Genomic DNA, 24,442 nt, shown 5'->3' with positions numbered 1-24,442 from the left:
GACTCGTTGGTTCAGGCCGCGCCTGCGCCGAGCCTTCCTTTCGCTCTTCCCGCCCTCCCCCCGCCCCTCTCTGTCTTCTGTGCACTGGGAGCAGGTAAGGCCTTGGGCCCTCGCGCCCGCGATGCGCCGCGCACGCGCGCGGGACACCCCACCGCGCACGAGTCCTTTGAGGTCCTTACCTTGCATGCTCCCACCCTGGCCCTGACGCCCTCCCTTGGGCCTGGTACTCCCGCGCCTTAGGGCTGCCCCTTCCGCGTGCCGTGACCTCCAACCGCGCGGGCCTGGCGCCATCTTGGATGTCTCGTGGGAGGGGGGAGGGAAGACCGCCTTGGAGCCGGTGAAAGTCCAATCCCAGAGGGCTCGTTTTCACCTTTTCCTCTCGACCCTTGCAGACGCTCTTGTCTCACCCTCTAGACTGTTCAGAGTTGTCACAAACCTCCGGCTCTCTCCTCCTTTTTATTGCTTTCCCTTCGCTTTCTGACTCGTTCCATTCTTACCCAGCAACTGCAAGACTTGGCCCCAGGACTTCAGATGCCACGAGCAATGGAGAGAGCAGATAGTCTGTTTTAAAAGTAAACGTGAACGTGGTAGAACAAAACAGCCAAAACACCTTCTCCGTTCAGGCTGTGTCCTGGGGAGACCTATGGCAGGAAAGAGGCCGGTTTCTTTGAAACCATTGGCTGTCTCCCAGTTTCTCCTCCTTCCACTCCAGTGAAGTTGGAGGAAACAGAAGTGGTGGGCTAATAGCGAGGTTTTCTGTTAGAGGCAGCAGGCCCAAGAGAGTCGTGTGGGGCAGCCTGGGATAGTCTTCACCGGCCAGCTTTCCTGTCAAGGGTCTACCAAGAGTCCCCTGGCCCTGCTCTCAAGAGGAAAAGAAGGTTTAAGGAAGGGAATGGGTAAGTCAGCAGCCCCCTAATTCGGCTGATCTACACGAAGGAATAAACTCATGATGATGTAGGCCCGCTGATTCTGGATGAGGCTGTGGTCCGAGGTGTCCTAAGCTAACAGGTCCAGACTTGCCTGGTTAGGTGGCCAGTGGAGGCATCCGTACTTTGCGCAGGGCTCCCTTAATTGCCACCTTTTGTTGTGGACTTGTAACACGTCAGCACTACTTTCCGCTGTTTACACGTTATTTAATTTAACCCCCCCAGCTATATTTTATGAATGATAATATTGAGGTTTAATTGCCTTGGGGAAAAAAACTATTTACTTGTTTATTATTTTTTAAGTAAGCTCTATGCCCCACTTGGGGCTTGAACTCAGGACTCAGGAATCACATGCCCTATTGACTGAACCAGCCAGGTGCTTTACTCCTTTTCTTTTCTTTTCTTTTCTTTTCTTTTCTTTTCTTTTCTTTTCTTTTCTTTTCTTTTCTTTTCTTTTCTTTTCTTTTCTTTATTTTTTTGAGAGAGAGGGAGAGAGAATCTCAAGCAGGCTCCATGCCGTCAGCTCAGAGCCTGATGTGGGCCTGGATCTCACCAACCGCGAGCTCGTGACCTGCGCCGAAATCAAGAGTCAGACACTTAAACGGCTGAGCCACCCAGGAGCCCTTCTTTTTTAAAATATTAGGGTAATTTTGGATTTTGACCCAAGAAAACCTTTATAATCTGCAGCAGAATTGGGTTAGAGTTAACTTATGGGCAGTTTAAGACAGGGGACAAGAGTTGAAGGCATGGATTAATCCAAAAGTGACTAAGATTCTGGATTCAGAGGTGTAACCTGGGAAAATATTGAGTACAACTCCTTTAAGGAAGTGTCCTTTAACAGGTTTAAGTAATCCTGAGTATTTCAACTTGTAGCATATTAAGAAGTATTAAGTGTGAGATTTCAAGTCCTGGATCTACCACCACCATCATTTCAGGACTGATTTTAAGAATGTGCTCTTGGGGTACCTGAGTGGCTCAGTCAGTTAAGCATCAGACTTTGACTCAGGTCATGATCTCATGGTTCATGGGTTCGAGTCCTACGTCGGGCTCTGTGCTGACAGCTCAGAGCCTGGAGCCTGCTTCGGATTCTGTGTCTCCCTCTCTGTCCCTCCCCTGTTTGTGCTCTCTCTCAAAAATAAATGTTACAAAACAAAAACAAAGAAGACTGTGCTCCCGGTGTACCTAAGGATCACTTGAGAAGCTTGTTTGAAATATAGGATACTTGGGCCTTATCACCAGAGAGCTTGTCCAGGAAGGTCTAAAGTGGCACCCGAATATGTATTTTTTTTTTGAATATGCATTTTTTAATACATATACCATCCCTGCCTTCAGGTAACTAGTTCACATGAACCTTGAAGAAATTCTTTTTTGTAGGTCTTTAACCCACCCACTCCTCTCTCAGATAATTTCTACTAACTTAGGCACCTACAGGGTGTCAGCTCTGTTTTAGGTCTTCGGCATACAAAATAGAATGCCTCTTAGTGTGATGGTGCAAATGAATACGTTAACAGTCGTGGCTAATTAGAGTAAAGGCAGGATTCTTCCTGGGCCTGCCTCGCCCTGTTAATTAATGTAGGAAATGGAAGTCTTTTGAGGAGTCCAATAACTTCCAGGGATTTCAGTAAAAAGATTTTTGGAGATCCTTCCAGGGTCTTGGCCACCAACAGCTATCTCCCAAGAGTCCTTAAAGGGCAGCAGTTTTAGTCCCAGACAATGAAGTCTTGAGAAGAGTTCCTTTTAGAGAGAGTAAGGAAAATTTAGGCAGAAGACACGGGAACTTCCTCTGACCACAACTCGTGAAGCTGTAGAAATGAATAACAAATCTTAAAGCTGAGACCAGGTGGCTCCTTGTTCAGACTAGGGGGAGTCACTTGATTATAAGGAAATCTTGGAAGCTGTGTGGAGGAATCTTGACTTTAAGGTTTTATTTTTTAAGTTTATTTATTCTGAGAGTGTGTGTGCACGCGGGGATATTGGGGCAGAGAGAGAAACTCTCAAGCAGGCTCTGCACTGTCAGTGCAGAGCCTGATGCAAGGGCTCAAACCCATGAACTGTGAGATTGTGACCTAAGAGTCAGACACTTAACTGACTGAGTCAGCCAGGTGTCCCTTGACTTCAGGGTTTTAATTCCGTCTCTGCTGATGACTTGAGGTCATTTACTGTGCTGTTTGGGCCATGTAAATTTAACAGCACCTTTTCTGCTATTAAGGATATCCTTTGGAGCGCCTGGGTGGCACAGTCAGTTAAGCGTCTGACTTCGGCTCAGGTCACGATCTCACAGTTCATGGGTTCGAGCCCCGCGTCAGACTCTGTGCTGACAGCTCGGAGCCTGGAGCCTGTTCCGGATTCTGTGTCTCCCTTTCTCTCTGTTCCTCCCCCACTCATGCTCTGTCTCTCTCTGTCTCTCAAAAACAAATGTTAAAAAAAAAAAAAAAGATACCCTTTGATGAACAAGGACAATATTTATAGCGCTACTTTTGTAATTCCAGCTCTCCTGCCACAGCCCCTCATCCCCTGAAAATGTATACCTGTGCAAAGTTCGTCTCCTCCCCCTTCTTGGTGAGTGCTTGCCTTTTCTGGGAAAGTTTTTGAAGAGGGGCATCGTGTTTCTTCCTTGCCACACGTTGCTCTTCACAGCTGGGTTGAGGGAAGGTCCTTTGCCGCGTTAGCCTGACAGCAGAGAGTGAATGCTTACCAGGCACCCCTGTCTCAGATCCCTTGGAGGCCAGTTAATTCTTTTCATCCAACTATGTTAGAAGAGTGTAAATGAGAATCTCGAATAAGGTCAGGTTATTCCTATCTTGAAACTCTGTGTGCCTGTAAACTGGAACCCTGCCAGGAATGGTAAGCTTGAAGTAGGTAGCCTAACTTGGACCGAGTACACGCTGTGTTCAGGATCTTGCGCTGAGTGTCAGAGTCATACCTGGGAGTTCCCTCTGGAAGCTTCAATTTGGGTGGCAAGTTGAAACACACGGAGATACACGTTGGAAAAATATTTTGACTTAACAAGCAACAGCATGGAAGAATTTATAGATTATTAGATGGTGGAGGCAATTGGTTTATACATCTGTAAGTGAAAAGGAGTGATAATATTATTGGGGGGGGGTAACCATTGATTGAGCACCTGAGTTTACCAGTTTGTATACATAATCTCATTTATTCCTCAAATCAACCCTGAGGTACAGCATTCCAATTTGGTAGAAGAGAAAGCAGGCTTAGAAAGATTTAAGTGACTTGTCCTAAGATCACACAGCTGAAGTAAAGCTAAGATTAGAATCTAGATCTGTCTGATTAAAACCCTGGCTGTTAACTACCATGTTGTCTGCTTTGGTTTAGGGTTAGTCAGAAAAGGCTACGAGAAGGGGTGAATTTTGAACGTGGATCTTTGTGCCTATTTTCCTGAAGGATGTGTCTAGGGAAAAATGCTCCTCTAATCATTGGCTTCCCTCTTATGGGTTGGCCATTACCAAAATATATCTCTCTCACTGAGTGAAGCAAATGCTTCTGAGGCTTAGATTTCTTCCTGTTCTAGAGGCCTGTAAAAGGGTATGGGGAGAGTGGGTAATACCTCATAGCCCGAAAGGAAGTACGTTTCTTCCCTTAAAACAAAGGAGAAGCCTAGGAAGCAAGAGAACTGGTTTGGTTCTTGAGTCTAAAATTTACTGGAAGTAAAGAATGATGGAAGATCAAGAGAATGAATGGGGCATCCACGAAACAACTTGGGGTGGTTCTGAAATTCCTCCACAGCCATCCTTGACCCTCTTGCCCTTGTGTCATTCCCCCTAGGTCAGGAGCACCTCTCAGCTGTTGAGCCGATCACTGTCTGCAGTGGCACTAAAACCACCAGAGACACTGACAGATGAGGTACCTTATAAGGTGGAAATTGGGCCTGTGGTTGGGGGTGAGGGGGGAAGAGGGTTACCTGGCAGCACCAGTAGGGGGAGTGCCGAGGACGATCATCACAGACTAAAGTTAGTGAAGGATCAAGGCCATTGGCTTTAGGTGAGGGTGGAGGACAGTTGATACCACATATGATCTAGTGTTCCAGTTTTTGCCACTGGCAGTGCATGCCCATGTGTGCTGCTGATAACTACCATTATGTGACCTGGTTTACTGACTTCATTTGGTGGCAGTTGGTCCCAGGAAGACGATGATTTCAGGGCACCAAGAACAGGCTAGGTCTTCAGTCTTACACTTCTAGAGCACACCTGAATTTTGAAGGTATTTGATGTCTACCTCTTGCATCAAAGAGTTCTGCTTGGCAGCATGTTAGGGGATTTTCCAGGGAGTTAAAAGTTTTTCTGTTTGGGAGAGAAGCCATGGAATGTGATAGCATAAAGGGTTTAAATGGTACAAAACTTTCTGAAACAAAAAAGGGATTTCTTACAATGTTTATCCTCTACCTGCATCTTCTTCACAGAGCCTCAGCAGCTGGGCAGCCCCACGTCCCCTGACCTCACTTATTCCTAGCCGCGGTTTCCAAACCAGCGCTGCTTCAAGGGACATCGACACAGCAGCCAAGTTCATTGGGGCTGGGGCTGCCACAGTTGGGGTGGCTGGTTCTGGGGCTGGAATTGGGACTGTGTTTGGGAGCCTCATCATTGGTTATGCCAGGTAAGCTGGGCCCTCAATTGGCTCTCTGTTTCCAGAGGTCTGGGCAGAAATATCTGGGGATCTTGAGCTATATTTCCTATACAGTAGCCACATGAACTTATTTGAGTTCAAATTTTAGTTAACTAGGGACACCTGGCTGGCTCAGTCAGTAGGACATGTGACTCTTCATCTCAGGTCATGAGTTCGAGCCCCATATTGGGCACAGACGTTACATAAAAATAAATAAAAATTTAATTAACTAAAAGTACACAAAGTTTAAATTTTGTGTACTCATAATGTGGCTAGGTGGCCACGTGTGACTAGTGGCTACCATATTGGAAAATTCCATTGAAAAGCTTTGGTTTAGAGTAGGAGTCAGCAAACTGAGGTGGAGGGCCATATCGAGCCACCGCCTGTTTTTTGTATAGCTGAGCTAAGAATGGGTTTAACATTTTTAAAAGGTCATGAAAAAGAGACCGTATGTGACCCACAGCATCTAAAACGTTTACTATCTAGCTCTTTACGGAGAAAGTTGGCTACCACTGATCTAGAGCCTCAAGTCAGCATTGTGGTTTCTTTACTGTTTTTCCCCATCCCTGGGAATTCCTGCCCCCCCCCCCCCCCATCACTCCTGGGAAAACTGCCTTTGCAGCCAGCCCCACAGTTTCCTGACACTTGGGACTGTTTAGTCCCCACCAACCCCTGGCAACTCACTGTTAGAACTAAATTAATCCTCTAGAGACCTGCAAGTTCTCTTAATGCCTTTGAGGAAATAGGTTTATTTTTTAGGATGTATATGAAACAAGAAGCCTGACTGCTTCTGCATCCACAGTTCTGTTGAAAGCTGGCGTTGCTTTACCTTATCCGTCAAGGCTTCCAGAAGTGACAGAGTAAGGGAAATAGAAATTATATATTGACTTTCAAAGTTGGAAGACTTACCTTTATCCCATTTTGACTCATAATCTAAACCCCACAGACCATTTGTAGGCTTTTTTTTTTTTTAAGTTTATTTTGAGAGAGAGAGTATGTGCACACACAAGCAGGGGAGGGACAGAGAGGGAGAGAATCCCATGTGGGCTCCACACCAGCAGCACAGAGCTGGACTCAGGGTTCAGTCCCACCAACCGTGAGATCATGACCGAAATCAAGAGTCAAGACACCCAACCGATTGAGCCACACAGGCACCCCCCCTTCCCCCCGCATTTCTTAAAGCCCAAATCTTTAACTAGTTTGAAGTGAAAGAAGGTAGTGTGTCCCCTGGCTTTATGGAACACCACTAGAAAAACCCCATTGTAGAGGGTTTTTCTGGTTGTGTTTTATCAGGCCATAGAGTTCTGAAGTATGCCCAAAGACCATCTAAAGAATAAAGAGGAGACCAAACCTTTAAAATCCCCCACTTTTTTAACATTGTAGTTCGGCTTTTGTACATTTTTTTATTGGGGTTCTGCTCCTTCAGGTTTCAGAACACTGCTCTGATAGATTCTGCCACTCTGGGTACCTGTTCCATCCTGGTTGAGCCCTGGATAGTTAAAGGTCCAGGCCCAGAGGCCTTAAGTTAGGCTATGGGTGATCCACTAGAGGAGGTTATGTTTGTACCTGGGCCATGTTAAAGAATTTTGGATTGTCCACTCCCATCACTCAGTCTCTGTAGAGCCCTTGATGGATCCGGCAGGAATTGGGGCCTGATGGTGCCACCATGAGAGACTCATTACATAAGATGAGCTTGAGGAGATGAATTTTCCCCGAGCCCACCTTTGATGTTTATCTTTTTCTTTGTGTGGACTAGAAATTCAGTCTTTTCTCCTCCCCTTCTCCCAGGAACCCCTCTCTGAAGCAGCAGCTCTTCTCCTACGCCATTCTGGGCTTTGCCCTCTCGGAGGCCATGGGGCTATTTTGCCTGATGGTGGCCTTTCTCATCCTCTTCGCCATGTGAAGGAGCCGTCTCCACCTCCCATAGGTCTTTTTCCCGTGTCACGTCTGCCCTGTATGTTCCTTTTCCTATACCTCCCCAGGCAGCCTGGGGAAAGTGGTTGGCTCAGGGTTTGACAGAGGGAAGACAAATAAATACTGTATTAATAAGATCTTTTCTTGTGTCTCCTGTGTATATTTGTTCTCCTTAGTTGGCTGAGTGCCTTGGTGAGAGTGTAAGGCCTAGAGGGTGGTGACAGTTCTAAGTTCACCATGAGTCTGGGCTCACTTGTTCTTTATTCTTTGTGTCAGGAAAGCTTTATTCAAATTAGCACTCCTTTTTTAATAATTTTCACCGGGGATGGCCTGTTATCTTGGAGGACTGGGTCAGTAGAAACGAACAGCAGTGGCTTAACGTTTTGACTAATGGGCTCTCTGTTGCCACTGCTACTATCCTGGCTCAGGGCCTCCTCGCCACCCACTTGGTCTATTGCAGTAACCTTTTAACTGGCCTTCTGCCTCCAGTCTCTTCCCTCTAGCATTTACTTCTGCCCACCACTGCCAGGTTAATTCTTAAGTATAAGAGTAGTTTTTGTCATTTACCAATTCAATAACAGTCTGCCCTCAGCTTTCTTGGCTTTATCTTTTATTATTCCCATACTCTACCCAAAGTGGTATTGTCATTTTTTAAATACTTTCCCTCTTTCCTGTCCTTATCTTCACGCCTTGCCCTTTGGCCATCTCTGCTTTCTTTTTCCTGAATCTTTGCTCACTTTCCTCTTTTTCAAACTCCCTGTTGTCTTTAAAGACTGAGTTTAAATGCTACCTCTTACTCCATGAAACTTTCATCTGGTTTCCATCTACCATCAGTCAAATGAGCATTAACTCAAATAAAGGACTGTAGATCATGTTGTATCCTTTATAATGCTTAGGGTCTGTGTAAATTGTGGATTTGCTATGTACATGTGTGTCCTTTATCTTCCAAGTTAGACTATTGGTTTTTTTAAGGGACTATGTCATGTTCATTTTGTATCCCTAATAGTATTTAGCATGATGTATCTCAGCAATATATATTTTTTAATGTTTGTTTATTTTTGAGAGAGAGCACAAGCGAGGGAGAGGCAGAGGAAGAGGGAGACAAAATCTGAAGCAGGCTCCAAGCTCTTGAGCTGTCAGCGTAGAGCCCAATGCAGGGATTGAACTCATGTGAGATCATGACCTGCGCCAAAGTCAAATGCATAGCGGACTGAGTCACCCAGGCACCCCTCTCAGTAATATCTTTGTCAAATTTTTTACTTGGTCATCTCACCCATCCACCTCACTTCAAAAATGAGGAAACTGAGACTTTGAAAAGTCAAAGGATTCTCAGGAACATTCAGTAGCTGAGCTGGAGCTAGAGCAAGGATCACATCTTCTAATCAGGGTGTCAGACTACCATACTCAATCTTGTGGGACTCCCCAAGCCCAGTGTTGCCAGTGACTTATTTTCCCAAGCATGAAGGAAAGGGCAGAATAAGCAAAGTAAACCTTTTCCCTTAAAAATCCCCTCAAGAGGGACTTTGGACAGTGAGGTTAGTAAAAAGTAATGAATTGTATTTTTTTTAACATTTATTTTTGAGAGACAGCATGAGCAGGGGAGGGTCAGAGAGAGAGAGACACACACACGCAGAATCTGAAGCAGGCTTCAGGCTCCGAGCTGTCAGCACAGAGCCTGGCGCAGGGCTCAAACTCACCGTGAGTTCATGACCTGAGCTGAAGTCGGACGCTCAACCAACTGAGCCACCCAGGTGCCCCAAGAATTGTATTTTCTAAAGGCTGGATACACTTTTAGATACACAACGCATGCTTCAAGTAACTGGGTTAAAGTCCTTTCGTGATAATGTGAACGACCACAACAGTTTTTCTTTTGGTTTAATTGAGGACTATAAAATTAAAGCCCAGGGTAGAGACTTAACCCAAGAGTAAACATTCTCAGAAAGCAGGTCATCCAAAATCTTTCACCCTTGTACTTTTGCTGTTGTGATCAAGGGTTGAGAGGGATCCTATCCACGGTTTGCTTCTAGATTTCTATGCTGTTCCCAGCTAAGTGTATTGTGAGCTGTGGGGCTCTAAGTGGGGCTTTCACCAGAACAGCTCGAGCCAAGAGTAGGTGGAAAGTATCTACATATTTTGAGATGAGGAATAGACCTCTCTTTTGGTCTTGAATTTGTATGTCTGGTCGGTCCGCTGCCCATCCCCTTTCTGAGTCATCCAGTATCCTGTTTTCTTTCTCTCCTTGGCCCTTTCTTTGGGATGGATTCTAGCTAATCCCTTATCAGCTTAGGTGCTTGGAGAACTCAAGGTTTAGTGGCCTTGTGTTTTTGTTCTCGCTGAGGTGAATGATGAGATGGTGTTGCAAGAAGCTTGGAAGCAAATTTCTTCGGGAGGAGTCAAGGCAACCTCTCTCTTTCAAGCCCCAGGAGACAATTTGCTGGCAGCCAAAGCTACTAATAACCTGGAGAAGAGGAGTGCTATGTTTCAGTAGAGGGTCCAAGAGCAAATTTCCTAGAGATCTTTCCAACTTTGATCACATTATGTAATGAAAGCTTTTTTTTTTTCTCTCTCAAAAAAATTGTTAATGTTTATTCTTGAGAGAGAGGGAGAGACAGAGTGTGAGTGGGGGAGGGGCAGAGAGAGAGAGAGAGAGAGAGAGAGGAACACAGAATCCGAAGTAGGCTCCAGGCTCTGAGCTGTCAGCACAGATCCCAACCTGGGGCTCATGAGCCATGAGATCATGACCTGAGCCGAAGTCAGACGCTTAACCGACTGAGCCACCCAGGTGCCCCTGTAATGAAAGTTTTCTTCTTGCCCTTGTAGTTTAGAAAGAGCCCATGATTTGAAATCAGATATTTTTTTAAAGTATATTGGGGGCACCTTGATGGCTCAGTTAAGCATCTGACTTCAGCTCAGGTCATGAACTCATGGCTGTGAGTTCAAGCCCCGCATCAGGCTCTGTACTGGCAGCTCAGAGCCTGGAGCCTGCTTCAGATTCTGTGTCTCCCTCTCTCTCTGCCCCTCCCCTGTTCACGCTCTTTCTCTCTCTCCTTCAAAAATAAATAAACATAAAAAAATTATAGTGGACCACAGTGTTACATTAGTTTCAGGTATATTGGGAAATGTTCTAATCTCTCTTCTACCATGGCCACTGTGATGTTAGACAGATCACTACCCAGTAACTTTCTAGGACCTCAGTTTCTCATCTATTGAATAGGGATAATAATGTTCATCTCAGGAATTATGTGCATAGACACAGGTCCAAGAAAAGGAAAGGATGGTACCTTCAAAATTTAATATATAATTATTATTTGCTTTCTCATTCCCCATGGACCTCAGGGCATATCACAGGCATTTTGGAGATAGCTTCTCCCTTTTCTATGGTTGGCATAGAAAAGGGAACTGACTATCCAAAATTTATAAAGTCTAGCCATAATGCATCTGAGAGAGAACCCAGGGATGCTGAAGATAGCGAGGCTTGCTTCCCTCTTCTGCCTTAGTTTTTTCAAGAGTCCTTTGCATTTCTTCAGAACCAGGGGAAGAATGCCATTTAGGGAGGAAGATGATGTCCTTTGGAGATCCTCTAAATGCTAAACAGCAATAATGAGTAACCCTGTTTCAGCCTCCCTTTCCAGATGGATTTATTAATTTAAGGCTTTGTCAGGTCATCAGGATGAGATACGTATTCAGGAACAACACTGATAATTTAGCATAAGTTGGTGTCCAGGAACCTAGAGACTGCTCTGTGTCTTACATCCTTTGAAGAGAAATGAGGTGAAAGAATATTCAGGTTGAATTCTGAAATAGAAAAAGGGAGAGGAGTAGCATCACACTGGTGAGGAGATTATATTGTCCTCATCCTCTTTTTGAGCAAAGAAATTGTCTTTATTGAGTCATATCTAAAATTATCATGCATTTTCCAACATGAATTCTTAGGACACACTCTTGGACGGCTTGGTGTTCTCACTGTTTGATGAGGAAAAATTAAAATACAAGGTGATTTTTTTAGTCCCCAAGCATTCTTTAAAATGTTTTTATTTTTGAGGATTTAGCTCCAGGTACTGTGAATGTTAAGAAGTATATTGTGATCAAACTAGCAACCTTAGAAATGGCAGAAGGTTGGGGCGCCTGGGTGGCGCAGTCGGTTAAGCGTCTGACTTCAGCCAGGTCACGATCTCGCGGTCTGTGGGTTCGAGCCCCGCGTCAGGCTCTGGGCTGATGGCTCAGAGCCTGGAGCCTGTTTCCGATTCTGTGTCTCCCTCTCTCTCTGCCCCTCCCCCGTTCATGCTCTGTCTCTCTCTGTCTCAAAAAAATAAATAAACGTTAAAAAAAAAAAAAAAAGAAATGGCAGAAGGCATGATGGGTAGATGAGGATGAGGTCAGACCTCTCTCCTCTCAAATGCTTGGCTTCTCTTATTAGCGTGAATGGTTAGATAGTTTGTTCCCACTTTCTTTGTCCCCTTACCCCATAAGAGATTCTTTCCTTTCATCTTTTGAATAAATGCTGAGGTAGGCAGGATTTTTTTAATGACTCCCCTAAATATGTCCTGCTTGAATCCCCAGAACCTGTGAATTTGATGGGATATGATGCATGTGGTTTTGTTACATTAACATGGCACAGTTGACTGAGATAGATTATCTTTGTGGGTGTGATCTAATCACATGAACCCTTAAAAGCAAAGAGTTTTCTTAGTCTGGTGGCAGAAAGAGAAACGGGAGATTTGAGGATTCAAGGTGCCATTGCTGGCTTTGAAGACCTAGGGGACCACAGGCAAGGACTGAAAGGTGGCCTCTGCGAGCTGAAATTGACCCCCTAAACAGGAGCCAGCAAGGAAATGGGGACCTCAGTCCTACAACTACAAGGAACTGACCTCTGCCAACAGCCTAAATGAACTTGGAAGTGTTTGTTTCCTCAAAACCTCTTAAGATTTCAGCCCAGTCAACACCTTCCTCGACTTTGGCTCTGTGAGACCCTAAGCAGAGAAGATAATCAAGGCTTCCTGGATTTATGATGGAACAGTAAGGTGATAAATGGATGTTGTTTTAAACCACTAAGTTTATGATAATTTGTTATGTAGCAATAGATAGCTTACACAAATGCAACCTTTCAATCTGGAAAAGGAGTAACATTTCATCTGAATCTTGCGCTGAGAAAAAACCCAAAAATTGACTTCTCTGACCCTCTGCCTCCTGACTTCATTGAATCTAGTCTAGCTCAGAAAGGCTAAAGAAGGAAAGACCTTTAAACACAAATTGTATACCATGGTCTTCTACCATAGTCATTTCATTTGTATGAAATAGATACTTTTTCTTGTTTTAAAAGATGAGAAAACGGAGACTCAGATTCAACAGTGATGACTCGGTCCTTGAGATTATCTAGGCAGAAAGTAATAAAACCAGATAGAAACCGATGACCAACGCTGCCTATATTATATCACAACACAAGGTAGAGGAGCCACAATACCATCGGTGGAGAGGGAAAGACAGATTAGACAGTTTTTTCAGATTTCTCAGTGAAGGTGATTAGTCTGTTTTTCTTACAATTACCATCCTTGTTGTTAACTTGCAGATAAGTAGCATTTTGCCTCCCCCTGGGTTCATTTTACCCCACTGCTCATTTCCTGGGTATCTGGACAGGCTCAGTTTAGTTGGCTCAGCTCTGCCCTCAAGATGGATATTTTTAACCATTGTAGATTAGAGCCTTCCAGGAATCCTGTAGCTGCTTTTACAGAAACCAACTCTGCAGATCTTGCGGGGCAAGAGGTGTTATGTGTGTGTATGGGTGGTATCCGAGACCAGACAGACTTGCATCCCTTTTGTACCTTTAAGGCCTTTCCATTCTCATCTCCCAGCATTTGGAGCGAGGACTTTAAGTTTCCAAAACATAGCTGCAAAGGATAACAAACAGCTAGCCTATAACTCCCATAGCAACAGGGGAATAGTCAGTAGGGATTTAGCTCAGGAAAATTTGTGCAGTGCAAAAGACCTATAAAATTTTCAGAAAGCAGCTTGGCCGTATAGAAATGAGCAGATTGAAAGTCCCAGAATCCTGGGTTCAAGTCACTTTTGGTACAGTCTTCTTATGCTTCAAGTTCCTTCCCTGGTGTGAAATGAGCAGATTTCCTTGAGATGCGCCTCCTGGAGATGTCATTGAAATAAGTGGAATTAGATTAAAAAAATTTTTTAATGTTTATTTTTAAGGGAAAGAGCGCACGTGCGCAGGAAAGGGGCAGAGAGAGAGGGAGACAGGATCTGAAGTGGGCTCTGTGCTGACGGCGGAGAGACAGATGCAGGGCTCAAACCCACCAACTGTGAGATCATGACCTGAGCTGAAGTCGGATGCTTAACCCACTGAGCCACTCAGGTGCCCCAAAATTGGATTTTGAAACTTCTTTTTGGCACATAAGATCTTATAAATTGTCTCTATCTCTGCTCTTTCTTGATTACTAATTTACCAGGAGTAACTTAACACTAGGATTCTCCGCCAGTGCTAAAATTAGACTCCACCACTCTGGGGCTTCCTTTCCTCCTCCTTGCTTTGTTTTAGGGCTTGAGGGAAACATGTACTGTTGGAATTAAACTAAAGACTAAAGAAAAACTTTTCCCCTTAGAAAACACTATTTTCATCCTACCCACCTTATCGTCCTTTTAAAGAAGGAAGCCAGCTCTGCCCTGGATTTTGATTATTTGATTCAGTTGTACAGATGGACTCGGGAAAGCCTAGGAATCCTTTGGGAATAAGAGAGGAATAAACAGAATTGGAATGGAGACAAGTTAGTCTCCCGGTCTCTCCAGCCAGCTTTCCTTTCCCAGCCAGATAAGCTTTCTGCCCTGAAAACTTCGAGGTACTCTGTCACATCACAAAAGGGCCTAGAGTTACTGCTAAGTGTGCTGACATCCTGTCTGAGGGTGGGAGGTTCAGGTATTGGGCACTTTTCCTGACCAGAGATCTGGGGAAAAGAAACAGGCGAGAAGGGAGTCAATCTTTTCCAGCTGCAACCTAGAGAGAGAAAAGGAACAAATTCTTCACCAGGGAAGATTGTGTAAACAGTGCCTTTGGCTGGAGCCATAGAGTTGGGGAAGCAAAGAAAGGGATCTTTGTTCTCCCCTACCCCAGCCAGAGCACAATCGTAGAGCTGGGATTGTTTGCTTTGGCAAGGGACTCCCTGCTTGAAAGGACTAGGCGTTCCAGAGACTGGTGAGGCCTCTGTTGGGTTTCCCTTATGGAGCTGAGGAGAGGACAATCCCTGGCCTAAATTTTTTACCTAAGGAAGTGAGCTGGGAAGCCTGGAGGCCTAAGGTATCTCGCCCATTCTTTAGCTTTGTTCACCTCCTTCCCTTTCCAACTTGACCCCACCACAGGATGTTAGGCTAGCCTCAATCTTCCTGCCTTTGAGGATGCTTGTGGTTCTTGTACTAGTGTTCTATCCCACAGACAGCAAGACAATCCCAGTGCTCCTTTCTAACGAATCAAACAGGAAAAAGGGATTCCAAGATTATCTTATTCATTCTGTTACTCTTTTTTTTAAGTTTATTTTTTATTTATTTTGAGAGAGAGTGGGAGGGAGGGGCAGAGAGAGGAAGAGAGGATCCCAAGCAGGCTCCACACTATCAGTTCGGAGCCCGAAGTGGGGCTCGAACTCAGGAATCATGAGATAATGACCTGGGCCGAAAATCTAGATTCAGACGCTTAACCGACTGAGCTTTCCAGGTGCCGCTTTATCCTGTTACTTTTTGATTGTATTGCACATGATGCTGATAGTTGTGGGCAATCCAAAAATCTCCAGAAATGTCCCATTTTCTTTGGGTAGCATTAATGTCTCACAAATGTAAAATACCATTTATGTATTGCCTGCTTATGCCAAGTGTTTTACAAATGCCATTTCTTTTAATCTTCATGACCACCTATTACGTAGATACAATTACCCCATTTTACAGATTGGGACACTAGGGATTAGCAAAATAGAATAATTTGTCCATGGTGCATTAGTTTGCTAGGGTTACCAGAACAAAGTACCACAAACTGAGTGCCTTAACAGAAATTTATTATCTCACAGTTCTGAAGGCTGAAAGTCCAAGATCAATGTGTCAATGGAGTTGGTTTCTTCTGAAGACTGTGAAACAGAATCTGTTCCATGCCTCTCTGTTAGCTTCCGGTGGTTTGTTGGTAATCTGTAGCATTCCTTGACCCCTAGATCTGTGCCTTCGTGTTCAAATGGCATTATCTCTGCGTGCATGTCTATGACCAAATTTTCCCTTTTTATAAGGATACCAATTGTTGGACTAGGGCCTTATCCTCCTCCAGTATGACCTTATCTTTAAAAAAAAATTTTTTTTAACGTTTATTTATTTTTGAGACAGAGAGAGACAAAGCATGAACGGGGGAGGGTCAGAGAGAGGGAGACACAGAATCTGAAACAGGCTCCAGGCTCTGAGCTGTCAGCACAGAGCCCGACGCGGGGCTCGAACTCACGGACCGCGAGATCATGACCTGAGCCGAAGTCGGCCGCTTAACCGACTGAGCCACCCAGGTGCCCCTGTATGACCTTATCTTAACTGATTACAACTGCAATGACTATTTCCAAATGAGGTCACATCTGAGGTACGAGGGTTAGGACTTCAACATATGAATTGGAGATGGAGGGGAAACACGATTCAACTTGTAATAGATGGAAATTTGCTATGTCAAGATTTTAATTGGGGGGGGTGCCTATGTGGCTCAGTTGGTTAAGTGTCTGACTCTTGGTTTCAGCTCAGGTCATGATTTCATGGTTTGTGAGATCAAACCCTACATTGGGCTCTGTGCTGACATCACACAGCCTGCTTGTGATTCTCTCTCTCTCTCTCTCTCTCTCTCTGCTCCTCCTCCACTCACTCACCCTTTCTCTCTCTCTATCTCTCTGTCACAAAATAAATAAACTTGAATATTAAAAAGATTTCAATTTGGGTCTGACTCCAAAGCCATTTGTTCTTCCTACTATACTTTGCTGCCTCCTTAAAATAAGAAAGTTATTAAAAATGTCTCCTAGTTTCCAATGTCTCTCATCTTCAAGCCAAACTCTTTGTTGCAGCTGCTAGTTACCTTTCTAAAATGTGAATTTGATTAGTCACTCTCCTACTTAAAATCTTTGAGTGGTGGGGTGCCTGGGTGGCTCAGTCAGCTAAGCATCCAACTTTGGCTCAGGTCATAATCTCATGGTTTGTGAGTTCGAGCCCCATGTCGGGCTCTGTGCTGACAGCTCAGAGCCTGGAGCCTGCTTTGGATTCTGTGTCTCCCTCTCTCACTCTCTCTCTGCCCCTCCCCCACCCACACTCTGTCTCTGTCTCAAAAATAAATGAACATTTAAAAAAAATTTTTTTTTCGAGTGGCTTCCAGTGGCTAGCTGCATAAAGTCCAGATACTTTATGGTGGTAAACAGGGTCTTTCTTCCATGCCTGTGTTTTCAGCTTTCTTTCTCATCACTCTCTCCTCCCATTCAGTCACCATAAACTCCAACCATACTGACCTGTTTGCAATTTGCAGCAAACACATTATGCTTATACACTCCTTCGGGACTGGCTTTCATCCATCACTTCTCCCAGTTTATTCCTCTTATAGTTATTCTCATTTCAGCTGTTCAAACCAAAAGACCCTAGACTCATCTTTGATTCCTCTCTACTTCCTTGACTCTATGCATCTATCTCCACTGTCACCACCCTAGTCTAAACCACCATCATCTCACATATACCACTGCAATAGCCTCCTAACTGGTCTGTCTGCCTCCGTTCTTGACCACTCCATAGTAGAGTGACACTTAAAGTGAAATTGTGATTGTTATTCTGAAAAGAACTACCAATGCCTTACCATTGAACTTGGACTCGAATCTGAAGTACTCACAATGCCTCTAAGTCTACAAGATCTCTGCTCTCTACCCACTTCACCAACTTCACCTGAGATTACTCCCCCATCTCACAGTATGTTAGCTATCTATAATTGTGTAACAGTTATACCCCAGGCTTAGTGGCTTGAAACAACAAATATTTATTATCCCACAGTTTCTTTGGGTCAGGGATTTGGGACTGGCTTAGCTAGTTGGTTTCGCCTCAGGACTTGTGTTGAGGTTGCAGACAAGATGTCGGCCAGAGCAGCAGCCCCACTTAATTCAAGGATTGGGACTCGAGGGTCAGATTCCAAGGTGTCTCATTCACATGTTGACAAGAGGTTTCAGTTCCTTATCATGTGGGCCTCTCCATAAGGGTGGTGGGTGTCCTCACAATACCTGGCTTCCCTTCTAGTGAGTGATCCAAGAGAGAAGTAGGAGAAAGCTACAATGCCTTTTATGGCCTATAATTCAGGTGTATTGAGGAATAATTTATGTACAATAAAATTCACCATTTTAAAATGTATAATGTGTTGACTTTGGGCAGATGTATAGCATAATGTAACCATCACAATTGGGATATAGGACATTTCTATCACCCCAGCAAGTTCTTGTGTGTCTTTATCGTCTGTCTCCCCCCGACCACCACCTTTACCACAGCCTCTCACAACCACTCATTTGATTCCTGTCTCTGTACTTTTGACTTTTCCAGATTGTCATGAAATGGCATAATACAGAATGTAGGGTTTGTGTCTGGCTCCTTTCACTTCATGTGATGCTTTTGAGATTCTTCTGTTGCCTGTATTATTCCTTTTTATTGCTGAGTAGTATTTCATTGTATAGATGTGCTATAATTTCTGTATCAGTTCATCAGTTGATAGACATTTAAGTAGTTCCCAGTTTGGAGCTATTTATAATAAAGCTGTCCTAAGCATTCATGTATGGGTCTTTGTGTGGGTAGATTTCTCTTGAGGAAATACCCAGGAGTTGGATTTCTGGGTTATGTGGTAAATGTATGTGTAACTATGTAAGAAACTGCCAAGTTGTACACCTGAAACTAATATAACCTTCTATGTCAACTATTCATCAATCAATAAGGAAGGGAGCGGGGGAGGAAGGAAGAATTGCCAAATTGTTCTCCAAAGGGGATATATCAATGAAGGAATGAAGGCCTTTGAATATGTTGTTTCTTTCTTTCTTTCTTTTTTTTTTTAATATGTCGTTTCTTTAAACTGAATAATCTGGATACCTGGCTGGCTGAGTCGGTAGAGCATGTGACTCTTTTTTTTTTTTTTTTTTTTTTGTAAGTTTATTTATTTTGAAAGAGAAAGAGAGCGCACACACACAAGCTGGAGTGTGAGTGGGGAGGGGCAGAGAGAGAAAGGGAGAGAGAGAATCCCAAGCAGATTCCTCACAGTGCAGAGCCCTACCCAGGGCTCAAACTCAGCAAACCGTGAGATCATGACCTGAGCTGAAATCAAGAGTTGGACACTTAATTGAATGAACCACCCAGGCGCCCTGAGCATGTGACTCTTGATGTCGGGGTTGTGGGTTTGAGCCCCAGGTTGGGTATAGAGATTACTTAAAAATAAAATCTTTAAAAAAATGGAATAGTCTTCCACCCTTTAAATCTCATATGTACCCATTAAAACAGCTCAATAAAAAACTAAACTTGTCAACTCGCTCTAGGGTTTTTTGTTCTTTGCTCTGTGTGGCTATACATACATTTGTTTTAACACTTAACTATGTTATATTGTAATTATTTATGTACATATCTGTCTTGGCCACAAGATTGTGAATATCTGTGACATAGTAGCCACTCAGTAACTAGTTTTTAAATGGATGAATGAATGAAAGAAATGTCTAACATTATGGCTTATCTTATAGTTTATCTTTCTATAAGATGGAGCAATTTAAAAGCAAAACAAACAAACAAAAATACACACAAAATAAGAAATAAATACACCTTAAAGGACCACTCTTTTTTTTTAAAGAGCTTTTAAAGTAATCTCTACACCAAAAGTGGGGATCGAGCCCACAATCCCAAGATCAAAAGTCACATGCTCTAAGACTGAGTCAGCCAGGCACCCCTTTAGAGGACCACTCTTCACATTAGATGGGGGGGGGGGGGGCGCCTGAGTGGAGCCTACTTAAAAAAAATAATAAATTGATATTTTTTTCTTTAAATAATCTCTACACCTAATGTGGGGCTTAAAGTCACAACCTTGGGATCAAGAGTCACATGCTCTACTGACTGAGCCAGCAAGGCACTTGAATAAATGCAAACTTAAATTCAGAGCTTTGGAGGTAGCCTGTGTCAGGAAGAACCCCTCGAAACTTAAGTGTCTTTAGCTTCAAGGCAAATCTACCTCTAATGCCAGGCACTATTCTAAAGGTATTACCTAATCTGCTTAAACAACCCTATGAAGCAGAGCTTCCATTTTAGAGACGAAGATGTTGAGATCCAAAGAGACAGCAAATTTTTACAGGATCCCACTACTAGTAAGTATGGCAGGGAGGTTTGGAGCCCAGGATGTCTGGCTTCAGAGTCTGCCTCCCTGAATCAGTGTGAAGTATTTATCATTCATTGTAGGTCTAGATCTGGCATTCCCCATCTAAGGTAACTTGTAAATCTGAAACCTGGCTCGGGGTTTGGTACAACCAAAGCTGCAGGGCATGGCTTTCTTTAAGTACCTGGGGCATTTCTCTAGCTAGAAGCTTGAATATCTTCAGAACTTAGATAAAGATGAAAGAGTAACATTGAGTCTCTGGTAGCTCTCTTGGGTCCAGCTATTCTATTTTTTCTCCTGAATCTGTATACCTAATAACCTCAAACATGGTCATTTGGGGTATAGCTATGTAAACCATTATGGACGTAGAGGTACTTACCTGGCTGGTTCAGTTGGAAGAGCACACAACTCTTGATCTTGGGGTTGTGAGTCTGAGCCTCGTGTTGGCTGTAGAAATTACTTAAAAAAAAAAGAATATTATAGACAGATTAGCTGCACCTAGTCTAATAATGAAACGTCATTTCCTTTCTGCTACAAGTAAGAGTAGCCAATAATACTGTGAATGACAATGAGAAATCAAAATGTTTGGAGGCTTTTTTTCTTCTTAATTAAAAAATAATTATAAGCCTACTTGTCTTCTAACCTTCCTTCCTGTCTTCCTCCATCCTTCCTGAATAATTTAGTCTAAGAGCCATTCGGTGGGGATTGTAGGAGTCCCGTTAGTCGAGCAACCACAGTGGCCCATTGTGGGGTGCTGGAGCCTGAGGAGAGTGAAGAGGTTTCTGATTCTATGTGGAGAGACCACTGTGGGAGTCTGGCACAGGGTATTGGGGGTCAAGAGGGCATTCATGGTGCAGGGAAGCGATTGGGCAGCAATAGCAACAGAAGATTGATTATATATAAGGGGGACTGATCAAATAAGTAAATATACTAAGGGTAAAGGAAACCAGATTTTTTCTGCCAGACAGGGTCTCAACTATGGAAAAGGACAAAAGCAGAAAGAATCCTGTAACATTGGGTTAGAATTGGAGGTATCAGAGTGAAATATATATACCTACACATACATACACATATTTCTCCCCGAATTCTGTTCTGAAAGGACCTCAGAATAATGACTCCCCCTAGCACTGATCACATCTGGTATTGGTTTCTAGTACCATTCTCCACTAAAAAGGACCATTGCTTCTTGGAGAAAGGGCTGACCCAAGGCCTGGGGAGGGAAAGTTCAAGACAAACCTGAGACATCTGATTGTGCCAAAAAAGTGTGGAATGACCTAATAATCACAGGGACGTTTTAGAAGGATGCAAGAGCAAGCTTGAAGGGGTTCCCACTTGTCAAATCTGGGGCAATTTGAATATCAACTAAATAATAACAGTAAAAGATTAGAATCCACTGAATAAAACAGGAATCTATGAGCCATTCTGATAGTAATTAATTAATAAATAGGAAGAAGAAAAAGCTTTTCCAAGTAAAATGACTAATAAACATAGAAGGAATGATGGAATTAGAACGTGTCACTTAGTAACCATCATAATAACCACAAAACATCAATGGCTACTAAACCCAGTGGGTGAAAACTGGACAAGGAATACGATACTTCTACAGTCTCAAAGTACTTTCCCACAAAATGCTTATAAAAGTATAAAAATAATTTTACAGTGGAGAAACCTGGCAGACATCACCACAACTAAGAGATTAATGTTACCATTAATGGGACAAATCAAAATAATGTATAGGCTGATGGGATGCAATTAGAACATCACTTCTGTTGTAATCCCTGACAAAAATGCATAACCTGAATCTAATCACAAGAAAATATCAGACATACCAAACTGAGGAATATTCTATAACATAGCCGGCCGGGGGGCGCCTGGGTGGCTCGGTCGGTTAAGCGTCCGACTTCGGCTCAGGTCATGATCTCATGGTCCGTGAGTTCGAGCCCCGCGTCGGGCTCTGTGCTGACCGCTCAGAACCTGGAGCCTGTTTCAGATTCTGTGTCTTCCTCTCTCTCTGCCCCTCCCCTGTTCATGCTCTGTCTCTCTCTGTCCCAAAAATAAATAAACGTTAAAAAAAAAAAAAAATAGCCGGCCAGTAGTCTTTAAAAGCATCAAGGTCATGGGGCGCCTGAGTGACTCAGTCAGTTAAGCCTCTGACTTTGGCTCAGGTCACAATCTCACTGTTCTTGGGTTCGAGCCCCGCGTTGGGCTCTGTGCTGACAGCTCAGAGGCTGGAGCCTGCTTCGGATTCTGTGTCTCCTCTCTGCTGCTCCTGCGCTCTCACTCTGTCTCTCTCTCTCTCAAAAAAAAAAAAAAAAAAAAAAAAAAAAAAAATTTAAATATTTACAAAAAATAAAAGCGTCAAGGTCATGAAAGTTAAGGGAAGACCAAGAAACTGTTCCATATTGAAGGAGAGTAAAGCAACATGACAACTAAATACAACACATGACTGAGCTGGATCCTTTGGCTTTAGAGGATATTTTGGAGAAAATTGGCAAAACTTGAACAAAGTCTATGGATTATATGGTAGTAATGTATCAAATATTAATTTCCTGATTCTGATGGCTTTATTATGGTTATCTAGGAGGATTCCTACTTGGTAGGAATCATACTAAAGAAATAAAAAGCATACATTTTAAAAAGGAAGAATCAAAACTGTCTTTTTTCATAGGTATCATGAATGTTTATACAGAAAATCCTATGGAATCTACAAGAAAACCACTAGAACTAATAAGGAAGTTTGACAAGGTTACTGGATAGAATATCAATATGTAAAAGCCATACACACACACACACACACACACACACAAGCAGGTATTGTCAGCCACTGGACTCTGAGTCTGCAAAAGACCATTCCACTGTTCTATCAAACCAGCTGCTTCAGGACCGTGGGAAATATGGTAAGACCGGTGAATTCAAAGACCATAAATAGACTCATTGCTGCACTTCTTTGGATGAGAAATGAGTTCCTTGATCAAATCAACGGTGTATGGACTACCATGACGGTAGATAAGGCATTCTGTAAGTCCATGGATGGTAATTTTGGCTAAAATATCTCAGGTAAGGAAAATCTATATCCAGAGTAAGTATCTATTCTGGTAAGAACAAAATGCTGCCCCTTCCATGATAGAAGTGGTCCATTGTAACCAACCTGCCATCAGCAAGCAGATCGCCCCAGGGAATGGTGCCATATCGGACACTCAGCAATGGTTGTACCCAGATTGGCTTTGGTGAATGGAAGTCCATATTGCTGAGCCCATGCATAACTTCCATCTCTGCCACCATGTCCAGTTTGTTCATGAGCCCACTGGGTGATGACAGGAGTGGCTGGGGAAAGAGGCCGACTGGTATCCATAGAACGGATCATCCTATCCACTTGATTATTAAAATCTTTCTCTGCTGAGAGCACAAAGTACACAAATATTTTCACATTTTTTGCCCATTCAGAGAGTCTATATACATACTTCTTCCCTAAATTTCCTTGTCATCAATTTTCCACTCATATCCCTTCCAAGTCCCTGACCATCCAGCCAAACCATTAACCACAGCCCATGAATTGGCATATCATCACATGTCTGGCTGTTTCTCCTTCCAAGCAAAGTAAACAATCAGGTGCAGAACAACCAGTTCTGCTCCCTGGGATGATTTCCCATCAGGAATGTCCCAGAAAAAGGCTGCAGTACATCAACTGTCTACTTCAGCATGGTACCTGCACATCATGCAGAACTATCAGTACAGGCCTATGTCTCCTCTTCCTTTATCTCCTAATCATAGAGACCTGTATGTGGCCATCAGTGCAGGCCAGGAGAGGATGCCAGTGTGACAGGAGTGGGGACCACGGGCATCTGGGCCACCTCTTCATGTAACTTACTTATACCTTCAGGACTTGCTCAGGCCTGATCACCTAGGTACCACTTCCATGTGATGATGGAGTGCTGCTGTGCATACCCAACCTTACGGCTTAGTGGGTGAAATAACACCCAGTTCATGATGGGTAGCTGAGGTTGCCTGGTAACTTGGTGGCCCATGATTAGGAATTCAGTCTCTACTATGGCCAACTAGTAGGCCAAGAACAGTTTCTCGAAAGGAGAGTAGTATCTACAGAGGATGGCAGGGCTTTGCTCTAGAATCCAAAAGTCCTGTGTTGCGATTCACTGACAGAAGTTCCAAACAGCATCCCTGTCTGCCACTATCGCTTCAAGCACCATTGGATCTGGTGGATCACGTGGCCCAAGTAGCAGAGCAACTCGCACGAGCCCTGTTGTGAGGCCTGCTGTTCTGGCACACTCAAAACTAGCAGCTTTTTGGGTCACTTGGTAAATAAGCTGTAGTTAACACCCAAAGGAGGAATATGTTGCTTCGGAAGTTCAAAGCAGCCCACTGGGGGGCGCCAGCGTGGCTCAGTGGGGTCAGCGTCAGCGGGGTCTGTGAGCTCAAGCCTCAAGTCAGGCTCTGTGCTGACAGCGTGTCCCTCTGTCCTTCCCCCGCTTGCGCTCTCTCTCTCAAAAATAAATAATACACATTTTTTAAATAATAAATAAGTAAATAAGCAAAGCAGCCCACTGGGCATTGTGACTTTATCGTTTGTGGGAGGGGCCAGATGCAACAACTTAAT

The 24,442-nt window shown here is 43.7% G+C and overlaps 1 protein-coding gene across 2 annotated transcripts; it reads left to right on the top strand.

The window, feature by feature from the left end:
- Positions 1 to 13: 13 nt before the first annotated feature.
- On the top strand, positions 14 to 7,600 carry ATP5MC2 (ATP synthase membrane subunit c locus 2). 2 transcript variants are annotated; one of them, XM_030322763.2, is made up of 5 exons: positions 14 to 94; positions 3,416 to 3,485; positions 4,713 to 4,790; positions 5,347 to 5,540; positions 7,338 to 7,600. In XM_030322763.2, the coding sequence occupies exons 2-5, from the start codon at positions 3,447 to 3,449 to the stop codon at positions 7,450 to 7,452; spliced, it is 426 nt and encodes a 141-aa protein (XP_030178623.1). In that variant the 5' UTR covers positions 14 to 94; positions 3,416 to 3,446; the 3' UTR covers positions 7,453 to 7,600. The 2 variants fall into 2 exon arrangements, with proteins under 2 accessions (XP_030178623.1, XP_030178624.1); XM_030322764.1 differs by lacking the exon at positions 14 to 94 and adding an exon at positions 801 to 896.
- Positions 7,601 to 24,442: the final 16,842 nt, after the last annotated feature.

The sequence above is a fragment of the Lynx canadensis genome, chromosome B4, assembly GCF_007474595.2.
Source record: "Lynx canadensis isolate LIC74 chromosome B4, mLynCan4.pri.v2, whole genome shotgun sequence".
NCBI classification, from domain to species: Eukaryota; Metazoa; Chordata; class Mammalia; order Carnivora; family Felidae; genus Lynx; species Lynx canadensis.
The sequence above is the reverse complement of the archived record's forward strand: the minus strand, read 5'-3'. Positions and strand labels throughout refer to the sequence as shown.